This window comes from Microcaecilia unicolor, unplaced genomic scaffold (assembly GCF_901765095.1).
Source record: "Microcaecilia unicolor unplaced genomic scaffold, aMicUni1.1, whole genome shotgun sequence".
NCBI lineage: Eukaryota > Metazoa > Chordata > Amphibia > Gymnophiona > Siphonopidae > Microcaecilia > Microcaecilia unicolor.
The window spans coordinates 44,196-59,178 of record NW_021963418.1 but is presented as its reverse complement, the minus strand read 5'-3'; the positions used below and the strand labels follow the sequence as shown (position 1 = coordinate 59,178).

General features: G+C 46.5%; 1 protein-coding gene across 1 annotated transcript in view; it reads right to left on the bottom strand.

The window, feature by feature from the left end:
• LOC115459306 (heparanase-like) overlaps window positions 1–13,812 on the bottom strand; it is a 48,947-nt gene extending 35,135 nt beyond the window's left edge. The window contains exons 1-2 of the mRNA XM_030189152.1: window positions 13,433–13,812; window positions 6,688–6,833 (exon numbers count right to left, since the gene is read on the bottom strand). Coding sequence (XP_030045012.1) covers window positions 6,688–6,833; window positions 13,433–13,638 — 352 coding nt within the window. The 5' untranslated portion in view covers window positions 13,639–13,812. The remainder of the gene's footprint in view (window positions 1–6,687; window positions 6,834–13,432) is intronic.
• Window positions 13,813–14,983: the final 1,171 nt, after the last annotated feature.

The following is a 14,983-nucleotide window of genomic DNA, read 5'->3' as shown; positions in this document are numbered from 1 at the left end:
GAGGCAGAGCAGTGGTGGGAGGAGGAGAAGAGAGAGACAGGAAGGGAGGGGGGCCCGGCGCTGCAAAAGGTTTGATTTGTATTTTGAGGTTTTTTTTCATACAGGGAAAAGCGGGGAGCAGCGGCAACCTCGGACGGGGGGGGGGGGGGGTGGGCAAGGCCGTCCATACAGGATGCTCCTGATGAGCACCTTTGCCCCCTCCCAATCCTTTTTTGATGTTTGTTAAGATTTTATATTGTATGTAGGGGAAAGCGGGGAGCCACGTGTTTGTGTTGGTTTTTTTTTTGTTCGTTTGTTTGTTTTGACGTTTGTGGCATGCGCAGAGCAGCCAGCATAAAGCTTATCTGCGCATGCTTTAGGGGCCGATTACCGACGGGGATTACACCAATTTAATGTATCTTTAATGCATGGTACTTTACAATACCGTACCAAACATTAAAGACTTGTTTTTTTGGTGCATTCTTCGTTTTTTAAAATTTGTGAAGGACTTTTACGTTTTACATTTTTTTACGAAAGGCTGATGCATCTGGGCCTAAAGCCTGTGAAGTAACAGGGGACACATTATGAATCAACTCTTTTCCTTTTTGCTTGTAACCCTGTATGTACGATTAAGTTTGTACCTGATTAAAACCACACCTGCCATCACATTACCACATGGAGCCTATTCTATGGGTTGAAGGGATCATGTAGCAAGAACACAGCATAGGGAGTTTCAATTCACAGAAGAAACATGCTGCAGACTAATTTTCACAGATCCAACAGAGAGAGAAGAGGGAGGGGGAGCGACTTGCCCAGTATGCTTAGAGACAGTGCTTTTTTTGTGCCGGTACGCAACGGTACGGCGTACCGGCACCTTTTTCTCCTCCTCCCCTCCATCCATATAAAGCAATAATTCTCTCTCCCCTCTCCTCCATCCAAGTCAGCATTTCTCCTCTCTCCTAGCCAACTCCTCCATCCATCCATGTCCAGCAATTCTCCTCTATCTCCTGCTCTCCTCTCCATCCATTTCTAGCATTTCTCCTCTCTCCCCTCCATGTCCAGCAATTCTCTCTTCCCTGTCCTTCCCTCCCCGTCCAGCGATTCTCCTCTCTCCCCTCCATGTCCAGAAATTCTCTCTTCCCTGTCCTCCCCTCCCCGTCCAGCGATTCTCCTCTCTCCCCTCCATGTCCAGAAATTCTATCTTCCCTGCCCTCCCCTCCATGTCCAGCAATTCTCTCTCCCCTGCCCTTCCCTCCCATCCCATGTCCAGCAATTCTCTCTTCCCTGCCCTTCCCATGTCCAGCAATTCTCTCTCCCTTGCCCTTCCCTCCCATCCCATTTCCAGCAATTCTCTCTCCCCTGCCCTTCCCTCCCATCCCATTGATTTCCAGCAATTCTCTCTCCCCTGCCCTTCCCATGTCCAGCAATTCTCTCTCCCCTGCCCTTCCCTCCCATCCCATGTCCAGCAATTCTCTTTTCCCTGCCCTTCCCATGTCCAGCAATTCTCTCTCCCTTGCCCTTCCCTCCCATCCCATGTCCAGCAATTCTCTCTCCCCTGCCCTTCCCTCCCATCCCATTGATTTCCAGCAATTCTCTCTCCCCTGCCCTTCCCTCCCATCCCATGTCCAGCAATTCTCTCTCCCCTGCCCTTCCCATGTCCAGCAATTCTCTCTCCCCTGCCCTTCCCTCCCATCCCATTGATTTCCAGCAATTCTCTCTCCCCTGCCCTCCCCTCCCATTACTTCCAGCGATTCTCCGCCTCTCTCATGCCCTCCCATCGATGTGCAGCGATTTTTCCGTCCCTCCCCTGCCCTCACCTCTCTCATATCCAGCGATTCTTCGTCCCTCAGCGTCCTCCTTCACTGCCTGCCAGCCAGTCGGACTCAGAAGCGAACGGTGCAGGCAGCGATTGGCTGGCAGCGTCGTTGCTTCCCTCTGCAAGTCCCGCCTATGCGTAAACAGGAAGTTGTAGGCGGGACATGCAGAGGGAAGCTACGACGCTGCCAGCCAATCGCTGCCTGCACCGTTCGCTTCTGAGTCCGACGCTGGCTGGCAGGCAGTGAAGGAGGACGCTGAGGGACGAAGAATCGCTGGATATGGGAGAGGTGAGGGCAGGGGAGGGACGGAAAAATCGCTGCACGTCGATGGGAGGGCAGGAAAGAGGCGGAGAATCGCTGGAAGTAATGGGAGGGGAGGGCAGGGAGAGAGAATTGCTGGAAATCAATGGGATGGGAGGGAAGGGCAGGGGAGAGAGAATTGCTGGACATGGGAAGGGCAGGGGAGAGAGAATTGCTGGACATGGGATGGGAGGGAAGGGCAGGGGAGAGAGAATTGCTGGAAATCAATGGGATGGGAGGGAAGGGCAGGGGAGAGAGAATTGCTGGACATGGGATGGGAGGGAAGGGCAAGGGAGAGAGAATTGCTGGACATGGGAAGGGCAGGGAAGAGAGAATTGCTGGACATGGGATGGGAGGGAAGGGCAGGGGAGAGAGAATTGCTGGACATGGGAAGGGCAGGGGAGAGAGAATTGCTGGAAATCAATGGGATGGGAGGGAAGGGCAGGGGAGAGAGAATTGCTGGAAATGGGATGGGAGGGAAGGGCAAGGGAGAGAGAATTGCTGGACATGGGAAGGGCAGGGAAGAGAGAATTGCTGGACATGGGATGGGAGGGAAGGGCAGGGGAGAGAGAATTGCTGGACATGGAGGGGAGGGCAGGGAAGATAGAATTTCTGGACATGGAGGGGAGAGAGGAGAATCGCTGGACGGGGAGGGGAGGACAGGGAAGAGAGAATTTCTGGACATGGAGGGGAGAGAGGAGAATCGCTGGACGGGGAGGGGAGGACAGGGAAGAGAGAATTGCTGGACATGGAGGGGAGAGAGGAGAAATGCTAGAAATGGATGGAGAGGAGAGCAGGAGATAGAGGAGAATTGCTGGACATGGATGGATGGAGGAGTTGGCTAGGAGAGAGGAGAAATGCTGACTTGGATGGAGGAGAGGGGAGAGAGAATTATTGCTTTATATGGATACAGAGGAGGGAAGAGAGATGAGAAATGCTGGACATGGATGGAGGGAAAGAGAGAGGAGAAGTGCTGGACATGAATGGAGGGGAGGAAAGAAAAAAGAAGATGCGCATGGATGGAGATGAGGGAAAGGGAAGAGAGGAGAAAAACTGCACATGGATTGAGAAAATAGGCAAAAGCTGGATCCATGTTATACCTCCTCTAGTCAATTCCATGGAGGAGGACCCAGCTTTTACTTATGGATGCAGGGCAACAAAAGAAGAAGAAAGGAGGAAAGTAAAGAAATAAATGGAAAGGAAGCCCTGGAAACGGAGTTAAGAGAACAGATAGAGAGCAGCAGAATCAGAGACTGGGACCAATATGGATAGAAAAACAAAGTCACCAGACAACAAAGGTAGAAAAAAATCATTTTATTTTCATTTTAGTATTTGGAATTTGTCTTATTTTGCACTGGGTATACTGGAGCTGTAACAGCTTACAGAAATTATTTATAATGAAAAAAAATCACATTATTTTTTCTCCTATACTAGTATAATATTTTCAATGATGTCTGTTTATATGCGCTATGGCTGGTATAAGGGGTGGCTAATGTGGGTGTGGCTGTAATAGGGGCGGTGCCATGTGTGGTGACCCCGCCCACAATGAGTACCGGCACCTTTTTTTCTACAAAAAAAGCACTGCTTAGAGATCAAGACAAGCCAATAAAAAGAGCCCCATAAGACACAGGAAGCTGGACATGTGCTCTGAGAGAGCCTATTACAGGGAACTAAAAGACTACAGGGACTTATAGTCCTATTATATAACCCTTTTACCTACCTCCAAGCAAATGGGGGCAGAACATGTGCTCTACGCCCACACTCTGCCCAAACTACTACTACTACTATAAATCACTTCTATAGCGCTACCAGTTGTACGCAGCGCTTTACAATTGAACATGAAGAAGACAGTCCCTGCTCAAAAGAGCTTACAATCTAAATCAGGACAAATTGACAGGACCAAAAAGGATAAGGGAAGGACAGACAGAAGGACACATAAGGATAGGGTTACCACACGTCCGGATTTACCCGGACATGTCCTCTTTTTGAGGACCTGTCCGGGCATCCGGACGGATTTGGCCAGCCTGCCCGTTTGTCCGGATTTCTGGACAAACGGGCTGGCTGGCGGGGGTGGGCGCGGGACTCCCATCCTCTTACTCTACTATCCCTGGTGGTCTAGAGGTACCGCTTCGTCTTCGGGGCAGGAAAGAGCCCCCTCTTTCCTGCCTGGAGCGCTGCTGCTAGCTGCCCTGCATACTGTCTGTGAGTCCGGCTCTCGGCGTTTCAAAATGGCCGCCGAGAGTTGACGCAGCCTCGTGAGACTGCAACTCTCGGTGGCCATTTTGAAACACCGAGAGCTGGACTCACCACAGGATGCAGGGCAGCTGGCAGCAGTGCTCCGGGCAGGAAAGAGGGGGCTCTTTCCTGCCCCGAAGAGGTACCTCTAGACCACCAGGATAGTAGAGTAAGGGGAGGGGAGGTGACGGGGGGGGGGAGTGGAGATGACAGGGGAGAGACAAGGTGATTGGGGGAGGAGGTGAATATGCGAAAGGGGCGGGGCAAGTGTCCTCTTTTTATGAGGACAAAAAATGTTAACCCTACATAAGGATAAGATAAAAGTTACAAGTCAGGAGTCGAAAGCAGCATCAAACAGGTAGGCCTTTAGCTCGGATTTGAAGGCAGCCAGGGATGGAGCTAGACGTAATGGCTCAGGAAGCCTATTCCAGGGATAAGGTGCGGCGAGATAGAAGGAACAGAGTCTGGAGTTAGCAATGGAGGAGAAGGGTGCAATTAGGAGAGATTTGCCTAGTGAACGGAGTTCTAGGGAAGGAGTGTAGGGAGAGATGAGGGTGGAGAGGTAGTGAGGGGCTGCAGAGTGAAAGCACTTATAGGTCAACAAGAGGAGCTTGAATTGTCCACTTCTAAGATGCCCACTGGAGAAATATGCACTAGCTTGCACTACATGCTCTTTTAGGTGGGACCTAATTTTGTAAGAGTGTTTTATGCAAGCCTATGGTTCATAAAATTATTTCCTTACTGGCTGCCGGTAAATACATAACTCCTTTTGCAAAATGAATGTGTTAAAGTTCTGATATAATTCCATTTAAAAGGTACTTTTCTAGATCCATTTAGTTTTTGTTATCAAACATTTAATAGCAGAAGATATACCAGCAGTCTGTAAGATGACTGACTACGTTTACAGTGATTTAAGTGTGCAAATGTATGATGAAGCTGCATCTCACAGCCCAGCTGCTCTCTGGTGACATTGGAAATCAAGCAGGACGTGCTGCTTTTCAGCAAGGGCTAGCAAGGCAGCCCCACATGCAGTGTAATGAGGAAGAGATTCACATGACTTCCCGTCCTAAAAATAAAAGTTGCAAGTGAGGTCCTGTGGCTTTATTTCACCAGCTCTGTGTTTCCTGCTGTGTTAAATGTATTGCGTAAAACACAGCCAATGCATGGAAGGCAACCCCTCTCTGTAGTGCAGGAAAACACCACCACTACGTTTCCTTTTACAACAATGTGGTCAGCTGACTTGCCAAACGTGACAGTATGAGAAGAGGTACATGAAATGCAGAGTATACAACACAGGAGACTTGTAATTGATTTAAAGTAAATGAAATTATTACACCCATGAATCTTCTCTTTATGGACACTGCGTGTGGGGCTGCTTTAATAGCTGTGACTTTTGCCGGTTTACCCCTACTATTTTATAAAGACATATAGACATTCATGTGCCTTTATAATATATATTTTTATTAGGATTTATTTACCGCCTTTTTGAAGGAATTCACTCAAGGTGGTGTACAGTAAGAATAGATCTAACATGAGCAATAGGCATTTACAGCAGTAAAAATATTCAAATAACAATACGAAGTATAGCAGAGTATACTACTTACAATGTCAACACAATATGTAATAGAACATTATAATTGATAGTGAAGGATAAAGCAAAGATGTAACACATAGATAGGTAAGACAGTAGGAAGAGTTAAAAAGTAGGTGACTGATTTAGAGAAAGTTGCACAGCTAGGGTAGGAGTGGATAAACATGTCCTGCTGCAGTATGTGCAGCCTGAGTCACTCTGTGTGTGTGTGTGAGTGAGACTAACACTTTAGTTACTTCTTCTATTAAAGGCCTGGTTGAAGAACCAAGCTTTCACCTGGTGTATCATTAGTATTATGCTAACATTGTATTATATCTCTGGTATTTGAATTCCAGTGCTGTTAAATGTGTATATTTTTGATACTGTTTCACAGTAGTTCTATTATTAGGTTTCAATTTACTGTTTTCAAGTTTACCTCATTTATTGTATTTATGATTTTCTTGGTTATTTTACTATTGCTATGCTGTTAACAAAACTGTTAGTTTTATGCTAAACTGTACCTGCTATACACCGCCTTGGGTGAATCTCATCACACAGGCGGTTAAGAAATCCTAATAAATAAATAAATAAATAATGCCTGTGTGTTCTGATTTATTTTATATTGTAAACTGAATTGATAAGTTTAATGGAATGCAGTATATCAAGTACCATGATATTAATAAAGCAGGATTCCTGGCATCTTAATTTATTTATCCCACCACACAAAAACCTAGATTATGTTTAAACAGTCCACATTTCACATATAACATGCAAATATATTATCACCTGGACTGGTCTGCGATTCCCAATACAGTTTCTCTTCTAAGGAGGGCTCTGTGTTTGGATCGAAAAGCAAGAAGTCCGTTTTGGTGCCGCCAAATCTCAGATAGGCAGGAGACAAACCTTTAGCTAAAGTCCGCAGTTTTGGAGAGCTGGGAATGAGAGCACCATGAAATAGGACAAATTGGTTAGCTATGACTATGCTTTTAACTGTGAGGACTTATTTCAAGATTCAGAACTACAGATGGTTGATTTCAAGTGAAAAACAAACAAATAAACAAAACCTCCCCACATTCTTGAATCCCTTTTCCATTAGATTGCAAAGCACTTAAAGGATTCTGACATTCCTCACAAGTCAACAATTGTAAACTGTAGCTGTGGTCTTTATCAGGCTACCACAGCAGCAGCAAACCCTCAAACTCATAGATAAGGAGGCAGATTATCAGCCCCAATAACTTCCTGTGCTCCTTGCTACCTCTTCCATCCTGTTACTGTCCTTTCTGGAAGGAATCTGTCACTTCAATTATTTTACTGTTCTTTCTCCTATTTGTAGATTATCCTTCCAGACTCAGGAAACTGTCTACTGTACCTAACTCCCTTGAAATTCTGAGAAGGGCATGAGCTAAATCCAAATTCTTTTCCTCTTTACCACTTAGAGAGTAATTTTATAAAACATTTTCTGCATGTAAAGTATGGTTTGCACATGGGATCTGAGTACTATAGAATTGTACATGGGTATACATGCATAAATATGTGTGTGCCCTTTCGGGGTCCCCCAAATTTTGCAGTAATTGTTTGAAAGGGGGTTTGTACAAGGAAGGAGATGTTTTTGCATTTTGACTTTCAACTATTACTTGGGGTTGATACTACCATTGGATAAACTAGCCAGTTGCCTACAATGCTAAACTTGTGGGGGTGGGGGCTGGGTGGCAGAAAGTACTGCCGCTGCCCCCCCCCCCCCCACTCAGGCTGCTGCCACCAGATCCCCCCCCCCCCCCCCACACTCGGGTCACCGTTGTCTGCCCCTCCCACTCGGGCCACTGCCCCCCTACCCGGGCTGCTAATGATGCCCACCCATTCGGACCACCCTTGCTGCCCCCCTTACCTAGCATCTACTCCTCCCTCGGTCTGTCATTCTCCTGCTCCTGTGAGCCGGAACCCAGGTTATTGCGTTAACATAATCACCTGGGTCCCAACACAAGAGCAGGAGAGAGACAGACCGAGGGAACAGAACTTTCTGCCTGCCTCTGAAAGCCTTGCTGGCACTGGGCCCCCCCTTGGAGGCCAGGCCCAAGGAATCTTGCCCCCTGCCCCCCTCTCACAAGTCTTGATCAGCTGCAGCTGGACAGTGGGCCTTTAAAACAAAAGCGTAACCAGGTTGAGGAATTGGGGGGAGCGAACAGCAGCCTGCCAATTGTGCTGGCTCTTATTTTTCATGCGACAGGTCGTGTGAAAAATAGACGCTGGTGGGAGTCCATTTGGGGGAGCAGTTGCTCCCCTGATGACCCACCTAGCTACGCCTCTGCTCTGAACCCCTGTGTATTGCATTCTGAGGGGTTGATATTCAGGCAGTAGTGGTCAATATTTTGTTGACTGCCAATGGTTTTATACCCAGATATTCAATGTCGTACCATGTCTGAGTGCCGGCATTGAATATCTGGACATATGTGGCCAGATAAAACTTAGCTGGTTAAGTGCAATATTCAGCTTAAAGATAGGACTATGTTCAGGATCGCTTATTTAAGATAGGGGCGGTACAGACACCAGTGTGTCAGAAATGTAAACAGGGATCGAATTCCTTTTCTCACTCATTGTGGGAATGCCAAACGACCCAGGGAGATTGTTAGGCTGTGAAATACCATTCTCCCCGGTGGCAGTGCTGTTAGATAAATATGAAGAATTCCATATACGCAATAGATCATATACTTTACTTGTTAGGAAAGCAGGAATTTTGGGGAAGAAAGTGATTTTAGGGGTTTGGGTGGGAGATGAAGCACCATCGTTTTGGACATGGAGAAATAGATTGCATGCCTTGATGCTTTTGGAGTGTCAATATGCTAAGCATATACCTAAACGATTAAAGTTATTTCAAGCTGTGAGGGGCGTTTATGTTGAGCCCCTTCCACACAGGGCCGGGAGTCTGCTTCTGAACTCTATTTAAGGACTGGAGGGGCAGGGTGGGGATGTTTTGTTGCAATCGGAAGAGGAAATCAGAACAAGAAAACACATTCGTAAAAATGCTGGCCGTGTGGGCCCCCCCCCCCCCCCCCCGCATTTTTTTTAGCTGTACGGGATAAGAGGTACATTCTAAGAGTAACATTAATTAAAACATAGTTAAAACACAACAAGAGAGGGAGGGATGGGATTGGGTGTGGGGGGGACGGGGGGTCATGGTTTAAATATACTTGATGATGTAAGCACTGATTTGTTTACACTTAGATGACTTAGTTTACAAAGTAGCCTTGCATTGTATATTGAAGGTGGTAATTGTTTGTTTAGCTGAATCATCAATAAAAATTGTTGAAACATAAAGATAGGACTGCGTTTTATGTGGTCCTATTTATGTGGTTAACGTAACCAGCTAAGTACTGACTCCGCTCTCCCCCCCCCCCCCCCCCCACCAGAATGCCCACAATCTAGCCAATTTCAGCTTAGGCGTTAGCCAGGCATTTTCAGCAGCAGTATCTAAATATGTGCCACTGAACATGCCCAGTCACCCTCAGACAATGTCCAGCCAGGTGCTGCCTCCATGCAAACAGGATGCCTGAATTGGCAGGGCAGGAGAGGTAGGGTTAAGTGGTCATTTCTCTCAACAGAGGAGGGTGAACAGTGGAGTGCCACAAGGATCTGTACTGGGACCGGTACTATTTAACATATTTATAAATGTTATGGAAATCGGAACGATGAGTGAAGTGATCAAATTTGCAGACGACACAAAACTATTCAAGGTTGTTAAAAAAACATGCAGACTCTGTAATATTGCAGGAAGACCTTAGGAAATTGGAAGATTGGGCGTCCAAATGGCAGATGAAATTTAATGTGGACAAATGCAAGGTGATGCACATTGGAAAGAATAATCCGAATCATAGAGGTTCATAATCGAAAGGGATGCCCAGGTTTTGATGAGGACGTCCTCGCAAAACGTCCTGGCGAAGGGGCGGGGAAACCCATATTATCAAAATAAGATGGGCGTCCATCTTTCGTTTCGATAATACGGTCGGGGACGCCCAAATCTTGAAATTTAGGTCATCCTTAGAGATGGTCGTCCCTAGACTTGGTTATTTCTGATTTTCGGTGATAATAGAAACTAAGGACGCCCATCTCAGAAACGACCAAATCCAAGCTCCCAGGTACATAGCTCCCTTACCTTGTGTGCTGAGCCCCCTAAATCTCCCCGAAAACCCACTACCCACAACTGTACACCACTACCATAGCCCTTACAGGTGAAGGGGGGCACCTAGATGTGGGTACAGTGGGTTTCTTTTGGGTTTTGAAGGGCTCACATTTACCACCACAAGTGTAACAGGTAGGGGGGGATGGGCCTGGATCTGCCTGCCTGAAGTGCACTGCAGTACCCACTAAAACTGCTCCAGGGACCTGCATACTGCTGCGATGGACCTGAGTATGACATTTGAGGCTGGCACGACATATTTTTAAAGATTTTTTTTAGGGTGGGAGGGGGTTAGTGACCTCTTGGGGAGTAAGGGGATGTCATCCCCGATTCCTTCCAGTGGTCATCTGGTCAGTTCAGGCACCTTTTTGTGGCTTGGTCGTAAGAAAAACAGGACCAGGTAAAGTCGGCCAAGTGCTCGTCAAGGACGCCCTTTTTTTTCCATTATGAGTCAAGGATGTCCATGTGTTAGGCACGCCCAAGTCCCGCCTTCGCTATGCCTCTGACACACCCCTGGGAATTTTGGTTGGCCCCCTGATGGAAAGCAGTTGGGGGCGCCCAAAATCGGCTTTTGATTATGCTGATTTGGGCGACCCTGTGAGAAGGACGCCCATCTTCCGATTTGTGTCGAAAGATGGGTGTCCTTCTCTTTCAAAAATAAGCCTGATAGTTACTTAATGCTCGGGTCCACCTTGGGAGTCAGCACTCAAGAAAAAGATCTGGGTGTCATTGTACCCCATCAGTGAGAACAAGCAGCCTGCTTGTCCTCGGAGAAAGTGAAAGATACATACCTGTAGCAGGTATTCTCCGAGGACAGTAGGCTGATTGTTCTCACAAACCCATCCACCTCCCCTTTGGAGTTGTGTCTTCCCTTGTCTTTGCTTTCTATCTGACTGAGGGGCACGCTCGCGCTGCGGGCAGGGGGCGGTCGCGCATGAGCGGTGCGCGCATGAGCGGTGCGCACATGTGCGTGCGAGGGCTGGCGGGCTTTGTTGCTGGGGAGGTCTCCGGTCTTGGGGCTGCCGTCAGGTGTCGCCTATCGGTGAGAACGGTCAGCCTGCTGTCCTCGGAGAATACCTGCTACAGGTATGTATCTTTCGCTCTCTCTGTGAGCTAGAGCAGTCCCCCATCCCCTTTGAAATGGTCTAAGGCAGCTGGTGTTAAATTGAAGTCTCCACCAAGAACTACCTCTCCAGCAACAAAATGAGAAAGATCCTCCCTCACAGAACCAAAAAATCCCCCCTGCCCTACATTCGGGGCATATATATTAATCAACGTCTCCCATACCCATATGCCACCCCCTATCTTTTCCATCCTCCCTACGCCTACCTCCTAATGTTCATTTCCTTCTATACTCAATCCCTCCTATGCTCAATTTACTCATCAGTTTACCCCTTTATTATTACGTTTACTACAATTTGTATAATCTTCTTAAAGACTTTGTAACTCTGTTACTATGTAAGCCACATTGAGCCTGCTACGTGTGGGAAAGCATGGGGTACAAATGTAATAAATAATAGATAATACACTGAAATCGTCTGCTCAGTATGCGGCGGCGGCCAAAAAAGCAAATAGGGTGCTAGGAATTATTAGGAAAGGGATGGTGAATAAGACCGAAAACACTATAATGCCTTTGTATTGCTCCATGGTGTGTCTGCAACATGAGTATTGCATTCAGTTCTGGTCGCCGTATCTCAAAAAAGATATAGTGGAATTAGAAAAGGTTCAAAGAAGAGCGACCAAAATGATAGAGGGGATGGAACTCCTTTCATATGCGGAAAGGCTAAAGAGCTTAGGGCTCTTCATGTTGGAAAAGAGACAGATGAGGGGGAGATATGATTGAGGTCTACAAAATCCTGAGTGGTGTAGAATGAGTAGAAGTAAATCGATTTTTTACTCTTTCCAAAAGTACAAAGACTAGGGGACACTCGAGGAAGTTACATGGAAATACTTTTAAAACAAATAGGAGGAAATATTTATTCACTTAACGAATAGTTAAGCTCTGGAACTTTTTGCCGGAGGATGTGGTAACAGCAGTTAGCATATCTGGGTTTAAAAAAGGTTTGGACAAATTCCTGGAGGAAAAGTCCATAGTCTGCTATTGAGACAGACATGGGAAGCAACTGCTTACCCTGGGAGTTGTAGTATGGAGTGTTGCCACGATTTGGGTTTCTGCCAGGTACTTGTGACCTGGCTTGACCACTGTTTGGAAAACAGGATACTGGGCTAGATGGACCATTGGTCTGACCCAGTATGGCTACTCTTATGTTCTGTTCTTATGTAGCTGGCCATTCAGAGCATAGTCCACAGGAGTTCAGAAGCTCACTGCCAGCTTCTGTTCTCTTTCATGGCCATCGATGCTGCCATGACTCCTGGGCACATGCTGCGGCAGTGGTGGAGGTAAGGGCGTGGGTAGGAAGAGATGGCACAAGAATGAAGGTTCACCTAGGGCACCTGAGGTTCTTGCACCAGCCCTGCAAAGATATTAAAAAGATTCAAATACAATTTTCATTTTAGCTTAATGGATAAGGCATAAATGTCTTTAGGGAGGGGGGGAGTTATCAACATGGGTTACTGTTAAGTCGGGTTACATAGTAACATAGTAGATGACAGCAGAAAAAGACCTGCACGGTCCATCCAGTCTGCCCAAGATAAACTCATATGTGCTACTTTATGTGTATACCTGACCTTGATTTGTATCTGCCATTTTCAAGGCACAGACCACAGAAGTCTGCCCAGTACTAGCCCCGCCTCCCCAACCTGCTCTTTTAGTTATTTAGCTATTTTAGCACAGTGACCCATTTTATGCAACCAGATCCTGTGTGAAAAATAACCCCCCACAATAGCCTAAGTTGATAATTTCCCCCTTTCTTGATTATAGTTTATCAAACTTTAGATTCTAAGTGGTCCCAAAATGATTCTCTTAACCAAGGTTTTCTAAGAACTCTGAAGTCACCACTAGCAGTCTTTGCAATAAACTAGGAAGCTTCTGCACCAAAGAAAACTTTTATTGTAAGTCACTACATAACTATATTTTGTAAGTTTTAAGTGCTTTGAAAATATGCCTCCACCTCCCTCTCCTGTGGGTCAAAAGGTTTTGTTAGCTAACCTCATAAGGTAAAAACTGCACAAATAGAACCTTTAAACTACCAAGTATATTTGCTTTGGGTTAAATACACTGGTGGTGCAGTTTAGGTTTAAAATTTCAAGCTTTTGAGCTAGACGTGGGCAAGAAAAAAACCCTGTTGTAACTCAAAAACTATCATGCAGAGTGAAATAGCCTCTCTTTTGACCCCGTGTTAAGGTAACGTGATAGCACTGAATGACTGTGACTAATCCGAGGGAAAGGTAGGCACTCACCCTAGGAAGGTCATGTATTTGGGATCTGAAGCCAGACTGGCATCGATGGTTACAGAGAGGAACTGCGGGTTGAGCTGGGCTCCTGCCTGCTGGAGTTCGACCTTCAGTTCTGCAGAGGAGCCACCTGTCATCAACATCCGGCCATTGAGAAGTAATAAGAACAGGGCAATCTCACCCATCCCCCGGCTCTGCCAGGCAACAATCATCACAGCCCCTTTCCCTTTTCCTCGCCGCCTAGACGAGGACTCACTCTTCAACCCAAGGAATAATCTACCTGTTTCACGCGATCGCTTTCTCGCTGTCCCACATGAATTAGAGCTTAATTTAGTTTACATTACTTCCTGGAATGCCTATGTAAAAAAAAAAAAACCCTCTTTCGGTCAGATTGCAGCTGTGCATGTTTTGTGTTTACTGTTCTCTAGCAAGGAATTCTGTCTTGCAATCATGTGACCCGTGGGTGGCCACAGGTAGAGGGAGGAGACCTGCACTATATGTGGCTACTAGCTGAAATTAGTGACTGTGAATACAATAATAAATTACAGAGCTACCAAGATGTCCTAGGAAAAGAGACCTTTGCATCAGGCTTGGTTTTGAAGTTGGGACTACCTTACCAGCAACATACTTATCACCCCCACCCCCCTTCTCTTTACCATTTTCATTCCTTATTTAACGCAATTTTACCCCTTCCAAAATATGCAGGCCAACAGCCCCAACCCTACTTAAAATAATTCAATAACACACAAATTGGGAGTAAACAGGAGGCTGCAGCTTTGTTTATTCACAACGCATAAATTGGCAATCTTAAATCGGAGTAGTAATATCCTGAACTACACATAGGGCCATGTTTACTAAGCAGCATTAAGGGTGCGCTAGCATTTTTAGCACATGCTAAACGCTAAAGACACCCATAGTATCTCTAGCATTTAGCGCACGCTAAAAATGCTAGTGTGTCTTAGTAAACAGGGCCCTTAAAATGTTATGAAACACCCCATCACATGGCTACTCACCTTGTCAACTAAGTAACAAGTCCATCGTGATTCATCACCACCGATCTCAGTTCTACTACTACTATTACTTAACATTTCTAGAGCGCTACTAGGGTTACGCAGCGCTGTACAAATTAATAACTAAGGACGGTCCCTGCTCAGAAGAGCTTACAATCTAAAGGACGAAATGTCAAGTTGGGGTAGTCTAGATTTCCTGAGTACAGGTGTTGTGGTTAGGTGCCGAAAGCGACATTGAAGAGGTGGGCTTTCAGCAATGATTTGAAGATGGGTAGGGAGGGGGCCTGGCGTATGGGCTCAGGGAGTTTATTCCAGGCATGGGGTGAGGCGAGGCAGAACGGGCGGCCTGAAGTTGGCGGTGGTGGAGAAGGGTACTGAAAGGAGGGATTTGTCTTGAGAGCGGAGGTTATGGGTAGGGACGTAAGGGGAGATGAGGAGGTAAGGAGGGGCTGCAGATCGAGTGCATTTGTAGGTTAGTAGGAGAAGCTTGAACTGTATGCGGTAATTGATCGGAAGCCAGTGAAGTGACTTGAGGAGAGGGGTGATA